Below are 27,422 nucleotides of genomic sequence, written 5' to 3'. Positions count from 1 at the left end.
TGTCATGCTATTCTGAATTTCTGATCCGTTGACGTCCATCCGGGGGGCCTCTTCTCATTTCCGCCTAAAATTTCCCAGCATGCTTCTTCCTTGACCAGATCACCTCCCTTGCAGCGAGCGAAAAGAGCTTGCTGGGCTGGTGGGTGGCCGTGTCAGTATCTACAGGCAGAGTCAATCTAGTGGACAGTGTTCTTAAACCTCATGCAAATTTTAAAAAGATACTGCCAACAGAAGGATCTCCGGCCACCGCGTTACCAACTCTTCCTACGGGCGCGACGCGACCAAGAAGGCAGCAGAGTCCAAAACCACTGCAGCGCCGCTTGCAGAAACCGGGAAACACCGCCCGATTTGTCTCCGGCTCCGGTGCTTGGCGCCGCCCTGCCGCTAGTTCATAAGCGCTCTCTAGCTTGACTGCGAATCCAGAGCACGAGGCATGCCAAGAGCTAATACGCTGGCTGCTAGCGTAGCTTAGCAATGCCGGCTGCCACCGGATCGTCGGACGTCGCCTGCGAGTACGACGGCGTCGGCGTGGCCCTCGAGCTCGCGGCCCTCGCCGCCTTCGTCGTCCTCCTGCGGTACGCCGCGGTGCTCTACGCGAACCACCTGCTCGCCACCCTCAGCGTCGACGTCGACGACGACGACCTCCCCGCGGGCACACGCGGCGATAACGAGGGCGGTCGCTGCGGCGCCTCGGGCCTCGACGACGCCGCCATCGCGCGGCTTCCCTGCTTCGTGAGCCCCGGCGCCGCCGCGGCGGAGTGCGCGGTGTGCCTGGGCGCCGTCGAGGAAGGCGAGACGGCGCGGGGGCTCCCCTGCTGCACGCACGCGTTCCACGCGCGGTGCGTCGACGCGTGGCTGCGCCTGCGCCCGACGTGCCCCGTGTGCCGGGCGACGTGCCGCTGAGACGCGCGGCGCGGCGAGCCGGCGCTCAAAATTTGGACTCACTGCCACACCAAACAGCATCGTTGGATTCGATTTGAACGCGACTGCGCGGTGAGATTAGTTTTTTTTTTGTTCAGTAGCTCGAGCTCTTTAATTTTACATTTCGCAGATTTTTTATATATATTTAGACGATCCGTAACAGTTTTCTTTTCATTGCAAAATGATACTGTTTACTGAACCATCGATTGAACAGTTGTACGTTCAGGGCCTGCCAATGCTTTCGAAATGACAAAAGTATACGGTTGCATTCATTCTTGCCATAAACTTGTGCGCTGTACACGAGTTGCTATTGCCGTAGGCGTAGCACAGTACAAACTACACTGACAAGCTAGCAACTCTTCGACGCGGCGCATATAAACACGTCCATGGCCGCCGCCGCCGGCGGCACGGGTTCACGGACGGCCACCGGTCGGCCTCGGGCACAAGTCAGACACGAGCGTGCACAGCCACGCGTGGCGCGAGGCCGCGGCCGCTGCGGCGCTGCGACCCTCACGGACGGGGACGGCGCGGAAGGAGAGGACGAAAAGGCGCGTGCTGAGGAGCTCAGGTAACGGCGTAGCGATCCTGGCATCCTGCGTAGCCGGCGCCAGCGGTCCTCGTAACGGCGCGAGGATGATGTCCTCGCCGCCGTTGCTGATCGCGCGGGCCGCGGCCCCTCCTCCTTCCGGGACAGGAGCAGCGGGCTATTTGGCTTTGGGTTACGAGACCGGACCAGGACGAGCATGGGCCCAAATGTTAAAAACCCATCTGTCCGTCTACATATTTCCGTGGATCGATGTAAAAAGCCCATTTGTCATATCAATCACAATTGAAAGGAACTTACTGCAGCTTTGATGTCAACATCGTTTGGACAGCGCATGCAGAAAGAAAATACAGATTCTTTGGATGGCTTTTGGTTCAAAGCAAGATCCTTACAGCTGACAAACTTGTCGCCAGGCATTGGCCGTGTAACACTGTTTGCGTTTTGTATAATCAGGAGCCTGAAACAGGCGCACACCTCTATCAGCATTGCAGTTTTGCCAAGCAAGTTTGGCTCTTGTCAGCAATTGGACTTTGAGTACAATCCAAGTTCCAGCTGAACCAGAACAAGGGATTGAGGATTGGTGGAAGAGAAGCCTGGAATTTTTGCCACAAGTGCAGAAGCGATCGGTTGCTGCAATCTACATGGAATCTTTGGAAGGAAAGGAACATAAGAATCTTTGAGCAGAAGCTATTGCAGCCACTACAAGTATTCCAGCTAATCAAAGAGGAGGTACACCTTACAAGGGTTGCTTGTGGCATTCCGGTGGTGTTTTAGTTTGTAATCACGAGTCGAGGAGTTTCTTTTGTTTCATGTAATCACAACGTCTTGTATTAATTATAACCTACAGTGCTCCTGCCTAGTTAAAAAAAAAAAGATCAGTGAGGTGCATCGAGCCCGACTAGGAGGAGACTGCGCACACTTTGCACAGGTTAGCTGATGTGACGTGATCCAACAAGAGGAAAGGGAAACTGGCCGCGCGCCGCACTCCCAAACCGAACCCGGTGGCCACGCCGTAATGGGCGGATCCAGAAACTGGGGGCCGGCCGGGAATCATGCGCAAAACCCATTGTTTCTCTCTCGGGGGGGAAGGCCTTTTTGGACGTCAAGGGAAAAGAGAGAGGAGAAAACATGTGGGGGCAGTTTGGGATCTCAAACTCTCAGCTCACCCTTTTCGACGTCATCAAAAATCATTGCACCTTGCACAAAGAGGCAGCCTAGGGGAGAGCTTTTTCCGTGCAGTTGTCATACCAGCCTCGGTTTGGTTTGTGGCCTGTGTTGGCCGACAGGGAATTTGAGAGACCAGCAGCATCAGATGATGTTGGTGCGGCATCTGAATCTTCACAAGAACCAGCGGGAAGAAGAAGAATACTCTGAACCCTTTCTTCTTCCTCGTCTTTCACTTGATCATCGTGTATTTTCTGAAAGGAGCGCGAGCTGTAGGACTGAATCGACATGCTGCACTGCTGCACACACACAGAGACGTCTGAAAGAGGCCACATCTACGCAAAACGAGTGACATGGATTTCCTCATGATCATGCCCTGCCTGCCTACCAATAATCACTTGAAAGATGTGAGGAGGAGCGTCGAGGGCCTGATCGCTGAAGCTATCATGAGCGTGAACAGATCACGTCAACATCTGAACCGTAGCTGTCGCCTGCTCGCCCGCACTTCACCGCAACCTGCCAACTGATCATCGAACCTGCGAGCGGCCTTCCCTGTTCCCTTCGCCACCTGCGAGCGGCGCAAGGCAGGTTGTGCACTGTTCCGGTTTTGGCATTCAGGTTCAGGGTCACTTCACAGAGCGCGCGGAGAGCTACGTGTCGCGTGTCCGTGTGGCAACTTTCGCGGGTGATCAGGTGCTGCGACTCCGGGAACAGTCACTGTCCCTTTTGCAGACATGATTAATTGGCAAAGCGCACTGCTGCAAATCCTGCGTACCACCAACCGTGCCATAATCTTTTGTTTCTTCAACGCACAGTACACATCTAGGACAGTTAGGAATAAGATACACAGTCCTGTGCTGGGGACGTGCAAGCTTTGGTTTGTTTTTTTCTCATTTTCTACTTCATTCACGGTTCCTCGTAGCGTGCTATAGCTATGCAGCACAGGTTCCATGCAGTTTTGCAAAGGTTCTGTGCCGGATTTCTGAATCCTCTTTTTGTCAGGGAGGGAGGGAGGGCAGATGAATTGGCAGCATCTGCTCGGTGACAAGACCTGACACTTTGCTAATCCTGTGGGCTGGTAAAAAAATGGGCATTACGCCTGAATCATTGGGATATGACCACCGAGTGTAGCCCCAGATTAATTGACTACCGGCCACTGTAATCAAACGATCGCCATCTTATCTTCCAGCACCGTGATCAAACCTCACTAACACATGAACGAGGGAACGTAGTGCTCAATTCTGACAGAAAAGCTCCAATTCAGCCAGAGCCCCTGCTAACCGCAAAATGTTAAACATGACGACGACGACGCACTACCCGAGTGGAAGCAGGCTAGTGAACAGAGCAGCCCAGGTGCCGGCCCACTGAAGGAGGCAGGAACTGTCAACAAATAGGCACGACAGCACTCGTAAACTCTTGGTGATCGATGTTGAACACGAACACAAAAAAATGACCCAACGGATGGCGTAGTCTGAGCGACGTTAGGTGCGGTGCAAGCAGAGGGAAAAGGCTGGTTGGTCGTCGTCTCCCTAAAAAGGACTGAGAAAACGACTGGCACGTGTGAACCATCCTAGCTGCTTTGGAGAGAACAGGCAAAAAAATTTGACAGAACCAGGCAGGCAGCCCGTAAAGGCGCCGAGAGGAAACTAAACACACACACGATCAGCAGCGATCGATCGCCGCCGTAGTAGGCCCTGGCTGGCCCAGCGAGCTCCTTTCTGTCGCGCCGCTTTCCTCTCCGTCCCCGAGCCAGCGCCGACGCCGATCGCCCGCGGCGCGGCCTGGGGCGGGCGGGGCACCGAAAATATCTCGCGAGCTCTCGAGCATGACGTCGCCCCCCGCCACGCCAGGTCTCCAGAGACCCGCACGGACCCCGCGCCACGCCTCGACGCGGGTCGTGTCGCTGAAGCCTCCCGCCGGCGTACCCCTTTATAAATTGCCGCGGCGCCCCTTCGCCCCAGCAAGCGCACGCGACCCGCGGCCTCACTCCACAAAACAAACCCAGCCCAGGCGGCAGAGGCCACCGCGCCCGCCAACAAGCAAAGCAAACACCTCCACCGCCGCCGCTGGCACCTCACTCCGCCGCTGAGCCCACGTATCCTCGCGTGCACTGCACCGCGCCCGGAATCCCGTTCCGTTCCATTTCTCGGCCGAGTCGTCGGCTGGGGGAGTGACCGAGCGAGCGGCGAATCGTTCCGCGGCTGCCGCTTCCGGCGCCGAGGAGCCAGGGAAGACCCGGAGCAAGTTGGCGGGCAGGTCCACGCTCAGCTGTTATGAGCATGAGCTCGCCCAACTCGTGGCTGTTCTCGGACAGCTCGCGGTACAGCACCCGGGCGCGGCTGCTCTTCATGGGGCTCTCCTTCGCCATCGGCATCCTCACGTTCCTGCTCTACCTCGCCATCTGGTACATCTGCAGCAGCAGCCGCCGCCGCCGCCAACAGCGCGGCGCGGCGGCGGAAGTGGAGGCGGCGGAAGGCGGCGACTGCGGCATGAGCGCGGACGCGATCGCCGCGCTGCCGACGTTTACCTTCGCGTGCGACGACGGCGGCCGCGGGGAGGCGGCGGCGCTGGACTGCCCCGTGTGCCTGGGGCAGGTGGAGGCCGGGGAGAAGGTGCGGCGGCTTCCCAAGTGCGCGCACGCGTTCCACGCCGAGTGCGTCGACGCCTGGCTGCGCGCGCACTCCACCTGCCCCATGTGCCGCGCCGCCGTCGTCGGCCCGGCCGCCGCCGCCGCCGCCACGAAGCACGCCGCCGCCGGAAGCACCGCCGCCCCGGCGCCGGCGGAGGCGCTGCCACCCGTGTAATGCGGAGCAGCCGTCCCGTGGCCGGCGGGCCGGACCACCGCCTGGGGATCTTCAAGTCGATCGAACACAGACGAATCATGGACGATTGGAGAAGAGCAGCAGCAGCTAGCCATAGTGACAGCAACATACTGATACTAGCTAGTGTGGTAACCTACTAGGATCATATAGAGACTAGAGAGAGACACAGAGGCTTAGTTAACCGCGGGGATTTATTATTGGTTTGGTTCGTGCGTGCTTGTACAAATGCACAGCGATGTTTATGACGTCAACTCTTGCTGCTACTGTTCCGAGCTGAGCTGAGCTGAGCTGTTTGGACTTTCTGATTCAAGGAACGAAGGAATGAACAAACAATGCAAGCAAGCGAGCTGTGCCACACCAGAACACCACGCCACGGCGCGTGCGCGTGCCACGACGTCGTGCCGGCGGCTCCCCTCACCCCCTCTTTTGTCCCGTCCCGGCCGTTTTCGCGGCCAGAAAGAAGGCAGGGACAAGCGGTTCTGTTGCACGGTTCCGCCGCCACTTTACCTCGGCCGGCCAGGTCGCCCGGTGCGTGCGGCGGAGCTCCGGCGTCCGTCCATTCCGTTCCGTTCCACGCATTGGCATCGGTGGGCGCGAAACCGCGTGCCCGGCCGGCCGATGCAATTCAGCCTTGGACCTGACCTCCGTCCGGCCGTCCCCGATTCCTCTTACGCCGCGAGAGGCAAAACGGAACCGGCCGTGCGCGCTGCCAACTGCTTTATTCTCTCTCTTTCGGTCGATCGTAAATCTGCAGATCGAGACGGAGACTGCTGCCGGCTTACAGCAGCCATGGTATGAACTGAACCCATGGAATCACACCTCCCATTTCCATCACACTCCTCTCGGGGCTCGTTTACTCATTTCGCATCGCGCCGCACCCTTTTGCTGGGGCCTTTTGGCATCTCCGTGCCAGCTGTGCGTGTCTTGCGTACCGCCGCTCACCGTACATTTATGGTCGACCGATCTTCTCCGTGCCGCCACTGAGCTCTCCGGCCAGCTCCCCATCATCTATCAGCTGGCCGCCGGGCACACGTTCATACGGTGGGCGTATGTACGCGTACACCGGGGCTGTACGCAACTCGGCCAGACCCAGCCCGGTACGTATACGACGCACGTTGGCCGAGGCCGGCCAGTCGTGCCGTGCGCTCACCTAAGACCTAACTGCTGCGCGAACATGTCCGAAGCTTGCACGGACGGGCTGTGCCCGCGATCGCGGAGTGGGGGCATCGGATCGAGCTCGAGCCGCGTGCTCTCGGGCCCGGGTTCCTTGATTCGCCAAGCTATACTGGCTGGCATCGATCGACGACGCCGACGCTGCTGGCTGTTGCTTGCCGCCGGCTCCCAAGCCGTGGACGGATTGGTTGGCGGGCGTGAGGCGATCCATCAAACGTCAGACAACTGGAACCGAGCTACCAGCTCGCTGCTAGTTGTGCTCGCGATCGACGACGACGGACCTGGTGGTGAGCAGCAGCTTGCGTGGGAGCCAAGGGAGAACTCAATGCCGCTTTGCTTTTCCCTGCGTCGATGATGCTGGCCGAACGGGCGGAAAGGGAGGAAGCCTTGGGGCAGGGGGTCCGCGCCTACGCCCTCGCTTCTTTCCTTTCAGTTGGGGCCTTGCGTCCGAGGCGCATGGGGCGCCTGCATGTTGTTGTTGCTGTTGGAGGGGGGAGAGGGTGAGAGCGCAGCACAGCCGTGAGTAGCTTTCGGGGACATGAGAACAGGGAGCGGCAACTTGAGGACGGAGGGCCGGGAGGTATGGCCCCGTCCATATGGGTCGCGGATTCGTATCGTTTCCCTGCCTAGGTTTGTTCCAACAGTAGGCTCCTCGAAAAAAAGTTTTGCTCCAGCTCCAACAGTAGTAGGGTGCCTGCATGTTTCTTACGAACTGAAACTTTATCACTAATGCTACTACTGCTAAGCGTTCGATAGCCTCTGTTATCTGATTTTGTAGTTAGAAATTGAAAATCAGATTTTTGTGATAATTTGAAAGTGTAAATCGGATTTTTTCGGAGTTTTTCCTAATTTCTAATTGAACTGCTGTTTAGCTGGGTGCGTGATTGACTGATGCTAGCTTATGTATGCAAGTTGTCCTGAACGCGCATGGAGATGATCGTGTAGGATCTTGGAAAGCCCAACTTTAGCCGAGCTTTATGCCACTATGATAGGATGATCCACCATAGGATTGTCATCCTACATCCCATCAAAGTATAGTGATCACGAGCTGAGTTCGTAGCTTGAAGCAGTAGAGCTACAACTGCACGCTCTCTGACATGGCGCCCGTATGGGCCTTGTCCGTGCACAAACCGCCTTACCTACGTATGGATCCGCTGCTTCATGTGCTGGAAAAGTTGTTCTGTTGTCGTTTGAGAATTGTCAAATGGGAAAGCCCCACGGAGATAAAGTGAAGAGCCTTTCTTTTTCGTTTATTTTGGAAAACGCTAAAGCGAACAGCCACCTTTAATTTGGTCTAAAAATGAACAATATCCTTGACCATCATGCGGTGAAGTGCGACGAAAAGCAGATCATCAACAAAAGCCCATCATAAGAACAGAGCAGTTTTGTGTCTTTATGTGAAGAATCCTCAGCGATTCATCAGAGCCCTTGACTGAGCTTTCTCCAACAAAAAATGTGCTTTGCTGGACTGAGGATCCAGCAGCTAAACAAAAGTCACCAAAAGCCTAGACGCACGCACATCCCTTGGTGCTCTGTTTTCTTTAGGAGACTTGGTGCTCTGTTCCGGGCCCTAGTCCACTGAATGTAGGAAAGACCAAGCAGCTGCTATCAAGTCTGAACCCCCTGACCCAACACTTGAGAGTTGTTACTAAGTTGCCGTGCTGATGACGACGACAGAGAAACGCAGCAGTCAGTCCTTGTTCTAACTGAAGCATGCATAGGTTAGGTTGCGGAGAAGGAGATCGGCTCGGGTGCCGAGTAGCGTACCTCACCGCACCGCACAAGAGCAAGAAACGTCCAGGCCGCGAGATGCGCCGTGGATTGAGACGCTGCTCCCTCAGAGGTGGCGCTCCCAAGCTTCGCGTAGCGCCCTTTGCATCGCTTGCTGCAGCGGGGGATTCCACATGCCGGCCCCCTATTCGCTCGCGGCGCTGCGGATTGCGGTCTGTTGTGGCTTGCATACTCCTCCTTTTCCACTGTGGATAAGCTCCCAGATCTCGCGTTGCTTCTTCCCCGAAGAAACGGGACCTCCCTCGATCGCGTGCAGATTAAACGGTCCACGAGATACGGATAATCTGCACATGCCAGGCATACATTTCCATTCCATGTCCATCACTTGTAGCTGAAGATTGTAGCTGATACCTTTCAAAGAGAAGAAGAAGAATGTAGCTGTATTTGCACACTGAGGCTCTGAAACGGCCGCCGGGTTCGTAAGGCAGAACGGGGAACGTCAGGACGATTCAGAAGTCGCACAGGTTAAATAAACCCTGGTGTGAATCAAACATTTCAGCTGTCAGATTCAGGTCGCAGCCGCTCAAGAACCTGTCGTTTTGGACGTACGGGACGAGGAACAGCCGATGGACATGATCGGATCGGATGAGGATGGGGAGGAAGGAACGGATTTGATAGGATCCGTAGGCGTTGGCTAGGTAGGTAGCCGATCGATGTGTTGCCGCGCCACGGAGCCGGCCGAGTTGTTGCTCGGCACAGATCGAGCAGCGGAGACCAGAGAGAGATCGCGCCCGGCGACGGCACGAGCAGGAGGAGACCTCTCGCTCGCGGTCGCGGCTTGCTTTTCGAGGACGATGACTGAGACCAGGACTCGACGAATCTACACGGACGGACGCAGCAACCGCACGCCACACGCGATTCGACAGTTACTTGATCTTCATCCCCCGCCGGTGCCGCCGTTCCCGATCGTGCACGTGTCGCGGCTGCGCACGCGGACGCGCGCCACACGCCGGCTAGGGATCGGAAGCACAGCACCGACCACGCGACGTGGGTGTGGTGGATTCTGGCACCTGGTGCAGGCCGAATCCGCTGCGGGCCGGACTCGGAGCGGCACGGCGTGACTGAAATGGGCTGGGCCTGAAAGCTGGTTCATGAATGTGGCAGTCCCTCCGTCCTTTTCTTGCTGGGCTCTGTCTGAATTCTGCTGCAGCTAGTTCAGTTTGGTTCAACCAAACAAACAGTAGGATGATGGCTCCACTCACAAAAAAGAAAGAAAGAAGAAAAACAGTGTGATGGCTGACACGCATGATCCAACAGCTGGAGCAGGACCATCCATCACCCCCAGGGTCCCTTTCACTTGCTGTGCTCGGCCATACAGTGACAGCAGGCGCGCAAGCCCCCCACCGTTCCGACCCGAGAATACAAGGTTGCCGGGCAGGGCAAACAAGGACCACAAAATATGGGTGCAGAGCGCCAGAGCCCGCGCAAAGGCATCTAGAGTAGGCCTCAGTGGCACATGCGTGTCCACGGGGCTGGGCTCGCAGTAGGAAAAAAATTTATACATGCATGCCACTGTAAGAAGACCGGTCTGTTTAACGCTGCTGCCATTACGTACGGTCAGCGACTAGTCCAAACTTCAAAGAAAAAAAACTTGCAGTGGATGGTCATGGCTCGTGCGGGCGGATTGATGGGCCGGTCGGCCTGTTGGTGCCGGATCGTGAGCGTATCCGTGCGCCATCGACGCGATCACGCGAGGATCCAGCCATGTCGAGGCTCGATCGAAGGGGAGAGGGTGGGAGGATTCGGGCGGCCGGAGCGGGGCTAGGGAGCGCGCGCACGCATGAATGATGCATGTGCGAGCCTAGCTGTGGATCCGCGGCGGAGTCAGCCGATCTCGGTGAATCTTTCTCGAAGCTCCACCTGCGCGGCCCAGCTTTCCGGGTGGTCCTGCCCTAGCTGCAGGCCGTGGCTCACCCGGCCTGGCCTGCTTCGTCGTCCTCCTCTATCCACCGGCTAAATCGCCCCACCACCGCGCACCGGAGAAGGACATGCATGGCCACGCGAACATAGCTCGATCGAGATCGCCGCGCGCGCCGGCGCGGGGGACCGGACCGGGCGCGTACTCCGGCGCGGCGCATCCGTGCGCGTGATCATCCTCGCAGTCCGACGGGGGGCGGTTTGGTTTGGGCACTGGGTATCGAGCGAGGACGGGCCATGCGTGGTAGGTCTAGCTAGCAGCTAGCTTGGAAGGAGCACCGTGATCTTTCCCTCTTACGGCCGCCCCTGAGGTGGACACGAGAAAGATATGGTGGTTAGATATACGGTGACACGGGAGATTGATGAGCTTGCCATCTCCGAAAGATGTCGCTACCCTTTCCTATAGTATCTTCTTCCTACCTCGCGGCCTGGATCCATTGAATCACTCACTACTACTCTTGCTTGCATCTTATGCTAGTCTTAACGGGGAGTATCATCGCACATTTGCTAAGACGCCGGAGAAGTATCGTGGTGATGACACTCCTCTCTTATTCCATAACACTCCCCTTCCACTCTCCTCATAAATGACTTTACCATGTTAGCAAATTTGCTGATGTGGTATGATATTTGATGCTCATGACACTTCCATTAAGATTAGTCCTGCCGTTCATGGTGGCTCAGACCGTACGTACGCAGGATGTGCTCATGCTAATTGGTATGCATGACATGCACGGATAGCGACACGGTGGCGTCTGTCTACCCCGATGCCGAAATGGTGTGTGTTGTGCTGAGATCCCGGCAAGATCTTAACCGATGCGCGTCTCGTGAGAAACCCTAGCTACTTTGCTGGGAGATGGACCAATGTGATTGTGATACAAGGTCAACAAGATATACGAGCTGTCATGTCCAATGGCAATTGAATGGCTGGCACAAATGGACACCATGCTAACGACTTTTAGAAAAACACATATCACGGGAAAAGGAAACATTTTTTTTCAAAAAAAAAAACGAACAGGCAGGGGAGCCGCTAGCTAAATTAGAAATAAGAAAGGCGGCACATGCCACACCCAAAAAGAAAGAAAATTGCACGACCCTAATATATGGACGATGTAGTTTCGCTGCGTGGATAACAATTAGATGGTCGCTAGTTGTTATCGTTCTTTTGCAAATCACAACTCTAGTGTCGGTCTACAATGACGATGTTGGTATTTTCTTTGTCATTTGCGTTCCCTTCTATAAAAAGGTGGCGCGCAAAGCTCTTGCGTGTTCGAACGAGAAACTATACGGACCACATGCGGCCATACATCCATCACTCACATGATCACATCATTGCTTAACCTACTAGCCATGATTATGCCAGAAACATACTGACGAGTGCGTCGTCCTCTCGCTGAACTCGAGCAATTCTACACAAAAGAATGGCCAAACTTCCTACTACTTGCAACCTGGATCACGTTATTACTTCTCCAACTCTAGGATTTGAGACCCTGAGCCGCTGTCACTGTCCCGTTCGATCGTATCACCGCTAGCTCGCTAGATTCAGAGGAGGCGCGCAACAGAAAAGAAGCAAGTTGCATTGCATGCACAGAGAGGCAGCAGGCAGGCATATAATGTCCCGTGCCAGGCAGCTGGAACAAGCATCCCGTCGCCCAGTTGCTCATGATCTGCCCGGCCACCCCCCTGATGAATCGAGGTAGGTTAGGTCGCTCACATGGACCTCATGCAGTGAATGGGATTCAACAAGGATCCTCTGAACCGATCGCTCTTCAAGTGGTTGCAGGCAGAGACGGACGGGGGCCTGAAAGAGGGGGCAGAAAGGAGCTGCGCGCGTTGCCAATCCGAGCGGGACGCCCGAAACGAGGCGGATGGAAAGGTCGGGGGAGATCAGGGCGAGATCGTGCTGGAAGCGCGTCGTGATCGGAGGAGATCGCCCGCCGGAGGGGTTGGGTTGGGGGGAGAACCTACTGTGAAAGCTCGTGCACTTTGTCCCGGCTCGCCGGGATTGTTTTGGTCGGCCCCAACCTCACTCCCCGGATGGGGAAACTGAACACTGGGGGTCTATTATTGTGCCCTCTGAATAGAAACCTTGGCAGGCCGGGGGACCAGATTAGGTGCTCCTTTGCTTTGTTCGTCGTCGGTGAACGCACAGAATTTTCTTCCGATCCTATGGTGAGTTCATTTACATGTGGAGGGGGTTTCTTTGCTGATGCAGATTGGCTTTTGTTCGTTGGATTCCAAGCGATCCGCTTTCGAGGCAGTTCTCTGTGCTGAGCGGTGCCTGTTGTTTTCTAGGTTCAGGACAACTATGCTTGTCATGGCCGACCACCCTTGGCGAGTTTCTCATTTGTGCTTGCCTAAAAAGAGGCTCTTGTAATGTGTGACTACTCGCTGTAAAATTATTTCACCATAGTTTAAAAAAATTCAACGAAATGATCATGCACTCATGTCTATTTTAGCACAGTTTCAACAGTATGCTCAAAACATGGTGACATGCAAATTCAGTGTGTTTTTTGGTGTAGGAGTGCAACAAGAAAATCATTACTGATAAGTTTAGTTAGTATTTTTTATGCAGGAATGCAAGAGAAACATTAGTAAGCTGACTTGGCTAGAGACCTATTATCCATCACGCTTACTGATTGGTGGTGCATGTCCCTCATGCAGACTAGCAGTTTCCAACGAGAAGTTCAGTCCAGCCATCTCGCATGCTCACGCGGCTGCAGCCGCTCGCTACCCCCCTCGCCGGGAGGGCTTTGCTCCTGCTATCGTGGGCGGCTACTCCTCCCCTCCCCTGCAACCTCGGAGGAGACAGCGGGTGTGATTCGAGAGAACCGGGAGCAAAGTGGAGCGAGGATTAGGGCCGCGGGTTAGCTGGCCGGGGCGAACGGAGAGGAACAAGATTCGATCCACTGCCCTGCCCCCCTGTTCTCGCTCTAGATCTCCCGCTCCCGAGTCTCCCGGCCGGCTCGCACCGCGCCACTCGCGGGCACACTCCTCCTCTCGGCTCCCACCTATAAATACGCCACTGCTCGTGGCGCTCCCCGCAGCCACATGTATTCCTCGATTTGGTAGCCTGCAAGAACCGTGCTGCGAGCCCCTGTTGCATTGATTCCTCCTCTATCTCTCGGGATCCTGGCAGCTCTCGTGGCGCCTGCAGGGAATCGAGATCCCGGCCCGGTTGCGGAACCGGTGGTTGAATCGTTCTTCACTGCTGGGGGTTTGTTGCTCGCCCCGTCTCTCCGCTGTTGCTGGAATAATCTGTTCCTGTTCGTTCTTGTTCGTTTTATCTCTCCCTTGATGCATTTCTCGTTCTTGGCCTCGTAAAGTTATCTGTCCACACCGAGCAAAAGTTTGATCTTGCGGTCTCTCTCTAGCGCACGCGGTTCTCACTGCCTGTTCTGAATTCTTCACTGTCTTGAGTTCATGAAACTGGAAACTCCGCCACAAACAGCAGCCTGCATTTACTTGTTGAATCCGTTTATGCTTCTGTGACGGAAGAAGAAGAAGAAGATCATCCAAGAACCCCGGCAGGAGTCCCGTCTCTGGTCGATTGGTTAGATGCAAAGAGATGGTGCATGAGCAGAGCGGCAGCGGCCACCACCATCAGCAGCTGCCGAGGTACGGCAGCGGCGCCGGCGCGCCCACCGGCGTGGCGCGGGCGTCGAAGAAGAACAAGCCCAAGAAGATCCCGCAGCGCGGCCTCGGCGTCGCGCAGCTCGAGAAGCTCCGGATCGAGGAGCAGAAGAAGATGGAGGGAGCCGCCGTGTCAGGGGCCGCGCACGCGCCGCACCCGCACGCCCTCGGTGGCGGCGGCGGCAGCCTCGGCCACCTCCTCTCGATGCACCCTCCGCCGCCGCCGCTCTCCCTGAGCGCCCTGCCGAGGCCGGCCGCAGACGCCGGCGTGCACTGCGGCTTCCCGCCGGTGCTCTGGGACCCGGCGGACCCCATGAGGCACCCGTACAAGAGAAGCCTGTGCCCGCAGCCTCCACTTCCAACGGTACGTCCTTCAGCCCTTCCTCTCTTCTCCACACGCCCATGCATACATGCTGACAAGCTTCAGGGTTCAGACCTCAGCGGCATGGAAACCTTTCGCTGGGCAGGTGAGCACGGGCTTGTCGCTGACGGCGTCGTCGAGCCACCACCCAACGGAGCCCCCTTCAAACCAAATGTACAGCAGCAGCGTCAGCAGGAGCGGCGCAGCGGCGCCGGCGCCGGCCGACGAGGACAGGGTACGCGTCTCGTTGAGTTTTCAGGTTTTTTTTCTTTTGGGGGATGGAATCGAGGTTTCAGAATTACTGTGCTGTAAACGTATTTTGGTGCCTGGGATTGCTGCTAAGTGTGGATTTGGCCAGAGTGTAGGACGCGGCCGGCGTGGATAGGTCATGGCCATTCATGTTCGAGGGCATGAACGCGGCCGCCTTCCGGACGACAGGCAAAGCGCCTTTCGCCGCCAGGGCGGCGAGAGAGGCCGGGTTGCCTGAGGTCTGTCCTGACCTGAGCAGATACGAGTTCAGAGCAACGAATTATTTCAGGTAAATTTTGTAAAGCTAATTCACATGATCAATGTGGATTTGTGATTTCATCCGATTAGATTCTGCACAAAGTAAATTATTGCAAAAATTCAAGATAAAGCAGTGCATCTGCATATATTCTTTGCTTTTTCAGTCATTGCATTATTCTCACAACATTCAGGAGTAAGTCAAAGCTAATGCAGAGAAATGGGGAGAGAAAAAAAACGAAATTGCATTTCTTTCTATGTATTTTTGCTGCAATTCATCTCAGTGCTAAAAAAACATTTAAGACGCATAATCTGATTTTTTTAGTTTAATCTCTGTTGTGCAGCACGAATCCGAATTATTCAGACTGGGCATCAGAGTTTGCTCCCTGCAAGAGCATCAAGGAGAACGGCTGCACCGGAGAGCCTGCCTACCTCACCCTGAACGCGCAGCCTACTCCCCTCATCAAGCAGCCCCATCTGATCCCGTCGATTCACCTCCCGGAGTACAGCGACTTCGGCGTCATGCAGTCTCAGGCAAGTGAAGTTCTGTTGCCATCTTCCTCTGAAACTTGTGACTTTCCCTTCAAAAAAAAAAACTTGTGACTATGTGCAGACATTCTGATGGAGATGGATTAACCTAACTGGTGAATTTGAACAGCAGGGAAGCGTTTCAGCTTCGTCGTCGTCGCGGCCGTTCTACAGCTTCATGCCGGTCGGGCCAGTTCGATGCGAGAGGCCCCTGAATGAGATCAAGGCCGACGTGTCTGACAGCGTCGATCTGGAACTGAAGCTATGAAAGAGCTCAGCAGACAACAGCGGGCTCCTTCCTCTGTTCCTTCCTGATAAACATGGCACCAAATCTGCAATGGAAACAACACCTTGTTGAAAAAATCGATCGTAGTGGTGTGTTCAGTTTGTAACCTGAAACGTGATGGTTTTCGCTTCAAATAAGCATCTGGTGAAGGCTACCTCTACCTGAGCCATCCCCTCCCTGGTCGTTTCAAGCAGAGCGCAGCCTGCTGTGCGTGATCGAAGCACGAAGCGATTCCACATGGTCCCGATAAGCTCGTGCCAAACGTGGCAGAGGCTCGCTCAACAGAGGAGTATCAGATGGGTAGATGGTGGTGTGTGTGTTGAACAGGAGCATGTGCAGGACGGGCATTACTAGCTTGCAGCTAGGCTGTGGGGTCTCTTCTGTATATAGATCTAGCAAGCATCATGGTTTTTTTCTTTGAGACATTTGTGGATGTAGGGTAACGTCCATGGAATCACAATATTCCCATTTTATTTGGAATTACTTATATTTTACCTTCCAAGATATAACTTTTATCGCAGCCTCCACAATTGTATGTTAATAAGTAACATGAAGATACACTTTTTATTAAAGCGTGCCATCAAATTTTCAGAAAATAACCTAGAAAACGAGAAAAAAAATAATTCTAGATAAAAATTCCCCGATAACTATTGTCTTCTCTTATATTTGGGTGTTGATTATACTTGGATACATTTGGTTGCTTGCATGCCTCAACCTGGCTTTGTATTTGTGAGTGAAGCCCATCCTAGCCAAGCTGTCCAACATGGATGAGAAGAGATGAGTTTAGTCGCGCATAAAGACAGGTTGCATGAGATAAAAGTATATTATTATTATTCTTTTGTGTGATTATACTGCAACTAGTTATCATATTAAGGCTATCTTTTTAATTATATTAATATCACTTAATATTTACAAATCGCATACCAATTAAATCATTAGCTGGGTATATGCTTGCATGCAGCCTGCTTGGCTTTGCACGAACACCCAAAAGTCTACATATTTACAGATGCAAAGCTTGATTGAGGGGCCTCTTTTTTTAAGCTTGATCCCGGTCTCCGAGAGCATACTCCAAGTCCGGAGTGATCTCACAAACAGCCAAGCATTGGATGCTTTGCATAATTGCAGCTTGCAGCGAGGCTGAGGTGGTGGCAATCAAACACTCTCTCTATTAAGCCATTGTACTCAACTCACTCTAGGCTTAAGGTAAATTTTCAATGACCCAATCTTGATTACCATGGTTGAGATTATCAAATTGGGCAACTGGCCTTTACCTCTTTTAACTTCATTCGAAATCCATCGTACTAGATCCTTTCATCTTAATTAATAAATTTTGGGAGGAAAAATATTTGAGCTTGTTTTGAAGTTTTATACATTTCCATCCCGTGCCAAAACGACTAATAATTTTGAATCGGGGAGTACGTAGGAACCAGGAAGATGTCAATAAGATGAACCGGCGAACTATCGCCTGGAAAATATAAAAAAAATGTAAAAAAGGGGTACAAAAGAAAAAAAAAGTCCGACGTAACAATATCAAAAACACCCCTCCATCTGCGGCCCACTCCCATCCAGCCCTAACTCACCCACATCCATCGTCTTCCCCATCTCCCGGCGCGGCGGCGCGGCGACGCCACCGACCGACCGACGCCGTCTTCCTACTCCCCCCACGACCCTCGCGTCCTGACCGTATCGAAGGAAGTATCGCGCCGTCCACTAGCGGCCCCTCTCCGCCGTCCACTAGCACTCCTCCGCACCTTCTTCCACCGAAGCGAAGCACTCCATCCACTTCGGAGGAATTCGTCCTCTCTACTCGTTCCTCATCCTGCTGTCCTCTTCTGGACTAGCGTGAAGCAGAGATCTGCCCGTGCCAGGCCGCGCTGCCCGCCCGCAGGCTGCGTCGCTAGGCCACAAGCCGCATCGCCCGCTTATCCGCCCGCGGAGCAGGTCGCACTGCCTGCCTTGCTGATCCTCTCTCCTCCGCCTGCGAACCCCAGACAACAAAAGGTAAGCAATCCCCTTCGTTGACACCTCTCAATTTTGTGGGATTTGATGTTGAACCCTAAAATTTGGGGGCAAAATCAAGAAGCCCTACATCTAGGAGCATGGCTAGTGCTCGCTTTCACCAGAGAGCATCAATAGGAGGCTAGTAGGATAATATTCACTGATTAACACAACACTTGCATGCCATTTTTACGTGCCCACTCTTTTGGCTGTGCCGTCTTATTTGCGTGTTGTCTCACTCCTTAGTCTCCTTTCCTATAGATATTGTGCTCAAATTATATGATAATGTGCAACTTTGATATGGATACGAGCTATGCATGGATGATGTCAAATAGTGTTTGCATTAGTATGCAAATTGCAATTTAGTCTACCTGCCACCTGGGAGGAATATAGTCCAAGGACTAGCCTTGAGGGCAAAGAGTGCTACAAATCAGAACAGTAGAAACTTTGGGTGCTATTAAATTGTAGTGGAACATTTCCGTGCTATTTTGCTAAAGTTGGGATTTTTGAGGGAAACAAGCCATGGTCACCCAATCGAGCTGAAATTTTGTTCACTGGGTTAAGTGGACAATGTGGCTTCACTCACCAGGAAATTGTTAGTGTTCACTATTGCAAATATAATTCAACTCAGGCTATTTGGTAAATATATGGGATGACCTGTCCAGTTGTCTACTAACTGTGACGGTGGAGCTAAAGATATCATCGGCAGACAATGTGCCTTACCAAAGGATAGCGAACTACCAAGTCATTTTTTTAATGAAACATTGAAAACCCTTATTCTAAGGTTAGAGAATAGAATGTTGTACTTCCCTGAAAAAGCAAAAACATTGTATTTTAGGCTGCTTACAGCTCAAGTTAGCTGTTAGGGTCCCTGGAGTTGTGAGGTTGCAGAGGGTTTCTTTTTCTTTCTCTCTCTTTTTCTTTTTTTTATTGCAGGAGGTTTTGCCCCCAAATCCATTATGAACCTGATGATGTTACATACTGAACACTAAAAACTAGGGCATTGACTTAGGATATAGATATAATTTATACATTTATACAGTATGAATCAAAGCAGATGGCCAAAACTGATTTACTACTTCCATTTTTAAATATATGATGCATATGGCAAGATAATTGGTTCACACCAATTAGCTTGCCCTAAGTGTCATATGTTTAAAAACGGAGGGAGTAGTAACAAACTGCAGAGGCAGGCTATTAATCTAGTGTTTGTACCCTGCGGAATTCTCAGTAGCCATAAACCACTTGCCCCTGTATGGAATGAAATATACCTTTTGTTACTTTAATGACAAATTGCTTGTGACAATGCTGTGCAGGTCAATGTTTTTGCAGCTAGAGGTAAAATTTACCTTTGTTGCTATCAAGTTATCTGTGAGTTTTCTATGATTCAAGCAGACATAGTCTTCAGCTAGTGGGTGTGCTCGTTGATGGAAGACGACCAGATTTTAGTTCAGCCAGAGCAGAACCTTATACCTAGCGAGCAAACCCTTGTCATTGGTCAAGAGTTTGCAGATGTCGACACATGCCGGAGGGCTGTCAAGGACATGGCCATTGCTTTGCACTATGAGCTCCGTGTCGTGAAATCTGATCGTAGCCGATTCATCGCCAAGTGCTCAAAAGAAGGCTGCCCATGGCGTGTGCACATCGCTAAGTGCCCTGGTGTTCCAACTTTCACTGTCCGGACTTTGCACGGGGAGCACACATGTGAGGGTGTTCGGGATCTGCATCATCAGCAGGCTACCGTTGGTTGGGTTGCTAGGTCTGTTGAGGCAAGGCTAAGGGATAACCCACAGATTAAGCCAAAGGAGATATTGCAGGACATTCGGGAGCAGCATGGGGTTGCTGTATCTTATATGCAGGCATGGCGTGGAAAGGAGAGAAGTATGGCTGCTGTTAATGGTACACTTGAGGATGGATACCGCCTTCTTCCTGCATATTGTGAGCAGATTGGGAAGACAAATCCTGGTAGCATTGCAACATATAGAGGGACCGGACCAGGGAATGCCTTCCAGCGTCTGTTTGTCTCATTTCGTGCATCCATTTATGGTTTCCTGAATGGTTGCAGGCCCCTTCTGGAAATTGACAAGGCTGACCTAAAGGGGAAGTATCTTGGGACATTGCTATGTGCTTCAGCTGTTGATGCTGATCACATGATGTTCCCTCTAGCATTTGGTGTTGTCGATTCTGAGAGTGATGACAACTGGAGGTGGTTTGTATCAGAATTGAGGAAGATGCTTGGAGTTAACACGGATAAGATGCCCGTCCTGACAATACTATCTGAGAGGAAACCACAAGTGGTTAAAGCTGTTGAAGATAACTTCCCTACTGCTTTCCATGGATTTTGCTTGAGATATGCGAGTGAGAATTTTCGTGATGAGTTCAAGAATCCTAAACTTCTTAACCTTTTCTGGAGTGCTGTTTACACTCTGACGGCAGCAGAATTTGACGCAAAGGTAAATGAAATGATGCAAGTCCAAGATGTTATGCCATGGCTACAGCGTTTTCCACCAAACCTGTGGGCAGTTGCTTTCTTTGAGGGTGTCCGATATGGCCATTTTAGTCTTGGAATAACTGAGATATTATATAACTTATCCCTTGAATGTCATGAGCTTCCCATTGTTCAAACCATCGAGCACATCAGGCACCAACTGACCTGCTGGTTTGCTGAACGTCAGAACCTGGCACAATCATACAATTCGGTTCTTGTTCCCTCAGCTGAGAAACTTATTTCAGAAGCCATCGCTGACTCACGATGTTATCAAGTCCTTCGAGCAAACAAGGTGGAGTTTGAGATTGTGTCATCGGAGCGAACAAACATTGTGGACACTCAAGCTAGGTGTTGCTCATGCCGTCGATGGCAAATTTACGGCATTCCATGTGCACATGCTTCTGCTGCGCTGCTTTCATGTGGTGAAGACCCCCGCCACTATGCTCATGACTGCTTCAGTGTGATGAAGTACCGGGAAACCTACTCCCAGCCCATCTATCCAATTCCAGACAGGAGCCTCTGGAACAGTTCGTCTTCAGGGTTACAGGGTGTACTCAACAAAGCAGATGTGATGCTTAGCCCGCCCAATATCCGGAGGCCTCCTGGCCGTCCAAAGATGAAGATTCTTAAGATAGAGAGCCTGAAACGGCCAAAACGGATTGTTCAGTGTGGTCGATGTCATCTTCTTGGGCATTCACAAAAGAAGTGCTCATTGCGAAGCTGATACTTATTCATTGATGTACATTGAACTTTGTTTTATTGGCAAAATAGGGAAGTTTATGCTTGTTTGTCTGTCTATATTCCTATGTTGTGCTGTTAGTCCAACCAGTTCCCTTCTGCAAATACCTCTAAGTTACCTCGCAGTAGGAGCTAGAAGGTCAAAATAGCTTATGCGTGTGCCCATTTTATACTGCAAAATTATTCTTTCAATTTTACGAAATTGTTTGGATATGAAGCACTGTCTAGGTGCTCTGCCAATCGCTGCGCAAGGAAGGTGGTGGAGAAATTACGATTCACACACTGGTTTTATGATCAAATGGTCTCCGATCCGAAGACCTTTGATCTGATAGAATCTGACTAGCTGGTGAAGAAAATGCGATCAACACCTCCCTCTATTCCAAAATATAATCCGTTCCAAATTACAAATCCTTTTAACTTTTCTAGATACATAATTTTTACTATACATATATTTAGAAGTCAAAATGTACTTAGAAAAGTCAAGATGATCTATAATTTAAACATATACTTATAGAAGTTAAAATATACTTAGAAAAGTTAAAATGATCTACTTAGATTAATTTAAAATGGAGGAAGTACGCCCACAGATACGACGGGATATTGACAGCCTTGATTCAAAGTGGCACTGCAGTGTGGAGCTCAAGAATGCAGCGGTTGTTAGAATGTGAAGTACGTGGTTTGGATACACAGGGAAAGATAGAAAGTAGAGCGTGATTACATTAACACGAGAAAACGAGTCTGCACATAGCTCACAGCAGTCAAAATTACAGGATCAAACCGACTGGTGTCCGCCAAAAAACAGGCGTCCACATGAGGAGAACCAATGAGCCTATGACCAGCCGAAGACGTAGTCGAGGATGTAGACGATGACCAGCGAGAGGGGATAGAGCATGTAGGCGACGAGGCAGGTCCAGAGCGGGAACGTGGTCCCGAAGCTGGTGAAGAGGGCCATGATGACGCACACAACCAGGATGATGAGCACCTCCGACGAGAAGTCCCATGTCAGGTTCCGGAAGTAGATGAGCGCCAGGAACACGCCCAGGCACAGCGTGTTGTTCATCGTCACGCCGCCGTACACCTGCAAGCAAACGAATAAGGGCCATCAAAATTTTATTGCCAATGCAAGGAGCTCTGGATGGAGTCACCGTGTCTGTCATTGTCAGTGGTGTGCGAAGGACAGGTACCTCCGAGAAGGTGAGGGAGCAGGTCCTCTGCTTCTTCCTGCTGGCGAAGATGATGGCGGAGACGGCCTCGCTGGAGTTGGTGGCCAGCGGGAGGGCGATGAACGAGATGAAGAAGGACGGGATGTGCGTGGCGTTGGAGAAGTTGTGGACGGTGTCGACGAGCGGGTCCGCGAACGCGGCGGCGATGGCGGCGCCCAGGAGGAGGAACCCCACGGCCTTTGCGATGCACCACCCGGGGTTCTCCACGCTCTCCACCGCTTCGTCGGACCTGTCGATCAGCTGGTCGTGCTCCTGCCTCGTCCTCTGCACAATTTCACTCAGCCCACGTCAGGTTTTCTGCCCTGCGCCATTCCTGAGCTGCCGGAGGGAGGCTCCAGGGCGAGCAGGTTACCTCGTGGAACTCGTTGATGAACTTGTTCGAGAAGGCGCCGCTCGCCGGCACGCTGCGCTTGGCCTCGTTGAGCCATTTCTTCATCCCCTGCACGAACTCCTCCTCCTCCACGGCGTCGTTGCGGGACGTGTCGAAGTCGTCCATGACCTTTTCGACCGCGTCCATCCTGTCGAAGTCAACCTCCTCGAAGTTGATACCGACGATGAGAGCATGCAGCTCGGCCTGGGAAAGGGTGCGGCTCTTATCTAGGTCAATCTTGTGGAACAGCCTGCGTGTCAACACAAGGCAAGGTTCATGACATTTCCATGAAATAGGGATTCTCCTGCCGTATCAACAATGTTCAGAGCATCGTACTTTCTGATGACGTCATCATTGGGTGTGCCGTCATCGTTGAGCAGACGGCCGAGTGCCTGCATTTGGGCATGCCTCAGGATCCCGGAGATCACATGTTTGTGCTTCGCGTAAGCGAGCTTCCTCCTCTGAATCCATGGCTGGAAAACCTGGTGCAAGATTGCGGATTCAATACTGTCAAAGTTGATTCTTGTGGTCCAGATCTGTCAATCTTGTTATCGTTTCATGATGCTGAAGTGCTTGAACGTATATACGATTCATTTACCTGATACAGGCAGTAGGAAAGCACGAGCAAGAATGACGCGATAAGAGCCAACAAGACAGCCAGGCGCTGCCCATGGTGGGTCTTCAACATCTTGGGGAACTGAGCAATGATGAAGGGGATAACAGATAGCCCCATGATCCGTGCTGCATAGCTGGTCTGCACATCAGTTGTGATACCGGTGCCTGCAACAAATTTACCAGTCTAGTAAAAAGGAAGGCAAATTAATCACACAGGATCGTGTGTTAAAGCATGAGCTTTAGTTTGGTAGTTATTGAGTGTTTGCATTATTCTGCCTAGTTGTTAAATCTGTAGAATCCTATCAACCGTTCTAATACATTTTCCCCCTTCTAGATATAAACAACTGAAATTTTTGTTCAGTCTACTACTTCAGAATTACTGGATAACGAAGCATCAGACTGTCCATTAGCAACACCTTACATGACAGAAAGCAACTTACCAGTCAGGCTGAAGCCCTTGGTGTTCGTTAAATCAACTGCCTCACGGTTTGGGCCAAGGTCACATTTACCAACAACAACACAGGTTCCCCAAAGCAGGGTGAGGAGGAAGACAGTAGAACCAGCAAGCAGCCCCATTCCGATCAGGACCTGACTTTGTGCTGTCTCTTTACTCCCAGAGAGGCCAGATACTGTAATAAACATTAAACAGATCAGAATTGTAGCTGTGCAAGCCTGAGTGAACATTCAGTAAAATGAAGCTAGTTTCATGATTCTAGTATATGGGCAAAGAGAAATGTGTTTGATCAATTGTCAACAATACTGAACTTTACATCATACTATCAGTGTATCACAGAAATAATTGCTCTTGCCTGTAAAACAAGGAATCATATAACACATAATTTATAAACAATTTCTCATACCGCTTTGAATTTTTTAAAGTGGCTGGCACACCATTTTGTTCAGAGTAGGAAAAAACATATCTAACGAGGTTGTAGGTTACTGTGGTGTTCAAGCTAGAATAATGATCTGATCAGATGTGACTGTTGTATAACACCATTGGGTGCTCCGTCAGAATCTGCGATTAAGTCCCTGTTGGCCCGTGCCCTATTGGTACACTGCGGATGCAGATCGCACCAAGATCTATACATTCAATTTGGCAACCCCACTGTGTTATGATAACATGAGAATCTGCATCCGACTGTAGCAACGAGGTCTTACTCCTTTCAGAGTACACAAACTTCAGTAGCGATTTCACAGCACACGAGGCTATGATCTGGTGAAAACTTCTAAGGTTTGGCTTATATATACTATGAATCTTCGAACAGAATTTACAAACCAATCATACACAGTTCACAAATGAAGAAAAGTCAATTATGCAAGACAAAAGGAAGTGAAAGGGAAAGGTTTAAAGGTCAAAAGGCTTTGATGGAACCATAGAAAGCTAACGAACTGAATTACAGAGAAGAAAAGGCAGAGCACAGACTGCACATCAAGCATTCGCTCTGCTTTAGTCCTGGAATAACCAGAGGTTCCAGAAAAGAGAATAAAAATCTCTGATCCAGTAAAAAAACAAATTAGAGTGCTAGAAACATCAGATCTGAAGCAAACAAATAATGGAGAACAGAGAAAACATTAACAAAAAAAGAGAAAAGGTTTTGAATTTAATTACTCCGATCGCTTTTGCCCTGCTAATCCCAAGAGCAGTTAAGCGATCGTTTCTATCCTGAAGCGCTTCTACGCTGAAGTGAGAAGTAAGCAAGCTTTGCGAGAAGCTCCTAACGCTCGAAATATGAGGCGAGCTAGGCGGCGCAGGCAACCGAATGCTTGGCAATCCATCAATGCAAAGCACAAAATGAGCCAGGGAAGGAAGCGAGCGGAGGCGAGGGAGAGCGCGAACCGAGGACGAGGAGCGCGTCGGGGAGGGCGCCAAGGATGGGGAGGAGGAGGCCGCCGACGAGCCCCGGCCCCATGATCTCGAGCAGCAGCTCGCTGCCCGCAGACAGGTACGTGGCCGCCTTGAACATGAGGAAGCCGTAGACGAGGACAAGGAAGAGGTTCCCGAGCACGGTGGTGGTGCAGGGGAGGAAGCCGTACGACTGCTCGCACTTCCCCTCCGCCGCCCCGGCCGCGGCCAGCGCGGCGAGGCGGATCACCGAGACGAGCGGCGCCGACGGGGAGCCGTCGGAGATGAGGCGGCCGTACGCTGCGGCGGCCATGAGCGTGATCAGGAGCGGGACCAGAGGGAAGGCGCGGCGGTGCTGCCGGCGGGTCGCCATTGCCGCTGCGCCGCGGTGGTGAGCTGCCTGGGGCTCTCTCTTGTTGCTTGGTGGCGAGGGCGGGTGCGCATAGCTTTATACACCGGGCGGGGGGTGCGGGATCTTCTGCGCCGCTCGGATGTGTTGCCTTTCCTTCTGTGCGCCCTTCTGAATTGATCTTTTCCTTGTTGGGCGATCAACGGCGCGAGGTGGAGCGGGCTGTTCGATTAGGGAAGCGTTGGATCAATCAAGGAAGCTGGAGCTAGAGAGTAGAAGCGTACACTTTTTTTTTTCTCGTTAGATTTTTAACATCCAAAATATGGTAAGCCAAAGCGACACCGGAGGGGCCCATGTGGCCAAGTGGGCGCTTCGTGTCCATTTTGGATTTTACTTTTAAATTCTGTTTGTGGTTTAATTGCTTCAACTTATTGGTTAAGCACTCTTATGTATAAATGGGGAGGTGAGATCTTGAAATTATTGCTACGTGACTGGTACTCTCTCTGTTCCAAAATATCTAAATCTATAGTTTTAAAAATTATGCATTTAGAGCTGGCAAAACGACCTACAATATAATTTGAAAAGACGTTTGGTAAAAAGAATAAAGAAATAGACGAGTTCAAGAGGGATCTGTACAGATACGCACCCCCATTGTCCATCCGATGGAGACCATTTTTTCAGCTTGCAAACCGCAAATTCCAGCTACGAAGACGCTAATAACAGTGGGCCCGTGAGCGTGAGATCGTGCGGGCTACCAGCTCGCACGCGGCATGTCAACCCAGCGGGCGACAGCAACACCTCGCAGGGTCGCCGACCCCGTGGCGGATCCGCGGATGGCACGCTGCAGCCGATTGGCCGCTCAGATCAGCTCTCGGTCCCTCTCGCTGCTGTGACCTGCGAGCCTGTGACTCTGAGCGATCCGGATATGTACAAGCAGCTCCTCTACTGGCCGGCCAACGGTACTCCCGCTCGCATGCCAAGTGGGCCCGCCCCGACCCCACCTGCCCGTCGGGAACGAATGAGGGGCCCACCCCCCACGTAGGCTTACGCATCCGAGATCTTATCTCGTGCCACGAATTAAGGGTGATTAAGGTACCATCTATCCGAGCCACGTGGATAGCCTCACGCCCCCGGGCCCACGCCCATGCACGAGAGCGTTATTTTATGAGGCTGATGAATGATCGATCAGATCAGGAGTCGGTGATCCATCAGCGAAGAGCTTACTGTAGCTTGTAGCTATGCTCTCATCAAGGATTAACAAATGAAGTAGCTCATGTATGTGCTAATGGACCATGGGGTAACAGCTGCTTGCATTGCCTGAGCTTAGCAACCCCGGTTCAGATCACTGTCACTGACCGGCCAGATTAGGCCACGCAAGCACATCTTGACCAGCATGGCCAGCTAACTAAACCACCACTAATCGCCAACGGATCCCGTACCTGCCAGATTGAATAAAAAAGCAGCCGGTCGCTTTCTGTCGTTACCAGTCATCCTCGTTCATCGCCTTTCTAGCTAGATCACGCCGGATTCAATCGGAGCCGGCGGCTCACTAACCTGTTTCTCGCTGACCAAAAGAAAACACAGTACAGTGGGCGCAGCTTGAGAGTAAGACGGATAACAGATGGGGCTTGCGCGAAAGGCTGGCAGGCTTTGGAAGCAACTAGCCTGTCGCTCGCTCGCAGCTTTGGTGCGTTGGAAAAGAGATCTGGTCACGCTCAGTGTTGGATCCGCGGAGTGGCCGCGTTGCGCGACCAAGAATTCCCATGTTACCTACCCATCATGCTGGCGCCCGTTTCTGACCATACTCGTATGCAAGCGTTGTTACTTATTTATTTAGTATCCATAGTTCCGGTTGTCATGTGTGGAAAAAACTGGAAAGAGAACAGTAATATAGAACGCCATGCCTGGCCAGCCGCTAGTCAGCGTATGGTTGGATGCTGGTTAGGTTTTCAGCAGGCAATGTCGCAACATGCTGATTAAAAGGGTTTATTTTTTTAATAGTTATGATGATCAAGTGATGACTTCGTTCCCAGTTTTGCAGGGTATGCTGAGCTTGTGGCGCATCTGAATAGCCCGGTTCTGCAATATACACCTCACCCTAATAAGCATTTCTCCAAGAAGAAAAAAAGAAACAAGCTTGTAGGTGTCTTCCTGCAG

General features: G+C 52.0%; 5 protein-coding genes across 5 annotated transcripts; 4 read left to right on the top strand and 1 right to left on the bottom strand.

Annotated features, from left to right (window-relative positions):
• Positions 1–474: 474 nt before the first annotated feature.
• LOC112892870 (RING-H2 finger protein ATL39-like) lies at positions 475–903 on the top strand. The gene has a single exon (XM_025959973.1). The coding sequence runs from the start codon at positions 475–477 to the stop codon at positions 901–903; it is 429 nt and encodes a 142-aa protein (XP_025815758.1).
• Positions 904–4,604: 3,701 nt separating this feature from the next.
• Positions 4,605–5,728, top strand: LOC112894628 (RING-H2 finger protein ATL39-like). The gene has a single exon (XM_025962393.1). It carries the CDS (start codon positions 4,903–4,905, stop codon positions 5,431–5,433), a length of 531 nt encoding a protein of 176 aa, XP_025818178.1. The 5' UTR covers positions 4,605–4,902; the 3' UTR covers positions 5,434–5,728.
• An 8,169-nt stretch (positions 5,729–13,897) lies between these two features.
• On the top strand, positions 13,898–16,011 carry LOC112892869 (protein SPEAR4). Its single transcript, XM_025959971.1, has 5 exons — positions 13,898–14,326; positions 14,430–14,558; positions 14,689–14,861; positions 15,172–15,361; positions 15,489–16,011. Exons 1-5 carry the CDS (start codon positions 13,898–13,900, stop codon positions 15,621–15,623), a joined length of 1,056 nt encoding a protein of 351 aa, XP_025815756.1. The 3' UTR covers positions 15,624–16,011.
• A 1,188-nt stretch (positions 16,012–17,199) lies between these two features.
• On the top strand, positions 17,200–20,990 carry LOC112891820. Its single transcript, XM_025958790.1, has 2 exons — positions 17,200–17,642; positions 18,956–20,990. The coding sequence occupies exon 2, from the start codon at positions 19,067–19,069 to the stop codon at positions 20,849–20,851; it is 1,785 nt and encodes a 594-aa protein (XP_025814575.1). The 5' UTR covers positions 17,200–17,642; positions 18,956–19,066; the 3' UTR covers positions 20,852–20,990.
• A 508-nt stretch (positions 20,991–21,498) lies between these two features.
• On the bottom strand, positions 21,499–25,339 carry LOC112891819 (sodium/calcium exchanger NCL1). Its single transcript, XM_025958789.1, has 7 exons — positions 24,911–25,339; positions 23,514–23,702; positions 23,057–23,238; positions 22,795–22,940; positions 22,441–22,708; positions 22,050–22,352; positions 21,499–21,943 (listed from the first exon to the last, which is right to left on the bottom strand). Exons 1-7 carry the CDS (start codon positions 25,287–25,289, stop codon positions 21,695–21,697), a joined length of 1,716 nt encoding a protein of 571 aa, XP_025814574.1. The 5' UTR covers positions 25,290–25,339; the 3' UTR covers positions 21,499–21,694.
• Between the last annotated feature and the right edge of the window lie 2,083 nt (positions 25,340–27,422).

This window comes from Panicum hallii, chromosome 5 (assembly GCF_002211085.1).
Source record: "Panicum hallii strain FIL2 chromosome 5, PHallii_v3.1, whole genome shotgun sequence".
Lineage (NCBI taxonomy): Eukaryota > Viridiplantae > Streptophyta > Magnoliopsida > Poales > Poaceae > Panicum > Panicum hallii.
The sequence above is the reverse complement of the archived record's forward strand: the minus strand, read 5'-3'. Positions and strand labels throughout refer to the sequence as shown.

Coding starts and splice junctions, on each gene's coding strand:
- LOC112892870 (XM_025959973.1), top strand. CDS start 475: ATGCCGGCTGCCACCGGATCGTCGGACGTCGCCTGCGAGTACGACGGC.
- LOC112894628 (XM_025962393.1), top strand. CDS start 4,903: ATGAGCATGAGCTCGCCCAACTCGTGGCTGTTCTCGGACAGCTCGCGG.
- LOC112892869 (XM_025959971.1), top strand. CDS start 13,898: ATGGTGCATGAGCAGAGCGGCAGCGGCCACCACCATCAGCAGCTGCCG. Junction 14,327..14,429: donor CGCAGCCTCCACTTCCAACG/GTACGTCCTTCA, acceptor TTCGCTGGGCAG/GTGAGCACGGGCTTGTCGCT. Junction 14,559..14,688: donor CGCCGGCCGACGAGGACAGG/GTACGCGTCTCG, acceptor GCCAGAGTGTAG/GACGCGGCCGGCGTGGATAG.
- LOC112891820 (XM_025958790.1), top strand. CDS start 19,067: ATGGAAGACGACCAGATTTTAGTTCAGCCAGAGCAGAACCTTATACCT.
- LOC112891819 (XM_025958789.1), bottom strand. CDS start 25,289: ATGGCGACCCGCCGGCAGCACCGCCGCGCCTTCCCTCTGGTCCCGCTC. Junction 22,709..22,794: donor AATGATGACGTCATCAGAAA/GTACGATGCTCT, acceptor GTTGACACGCAG/GCTGTTCCACAAGATTGACC. Junction 22,353..22,440: donor TCATCAACGAGTTCCACGAG/GTAACCTGCTCG, acceptor GAAATTGTGCAG/AGGACGAGGCAGGAGCACGA.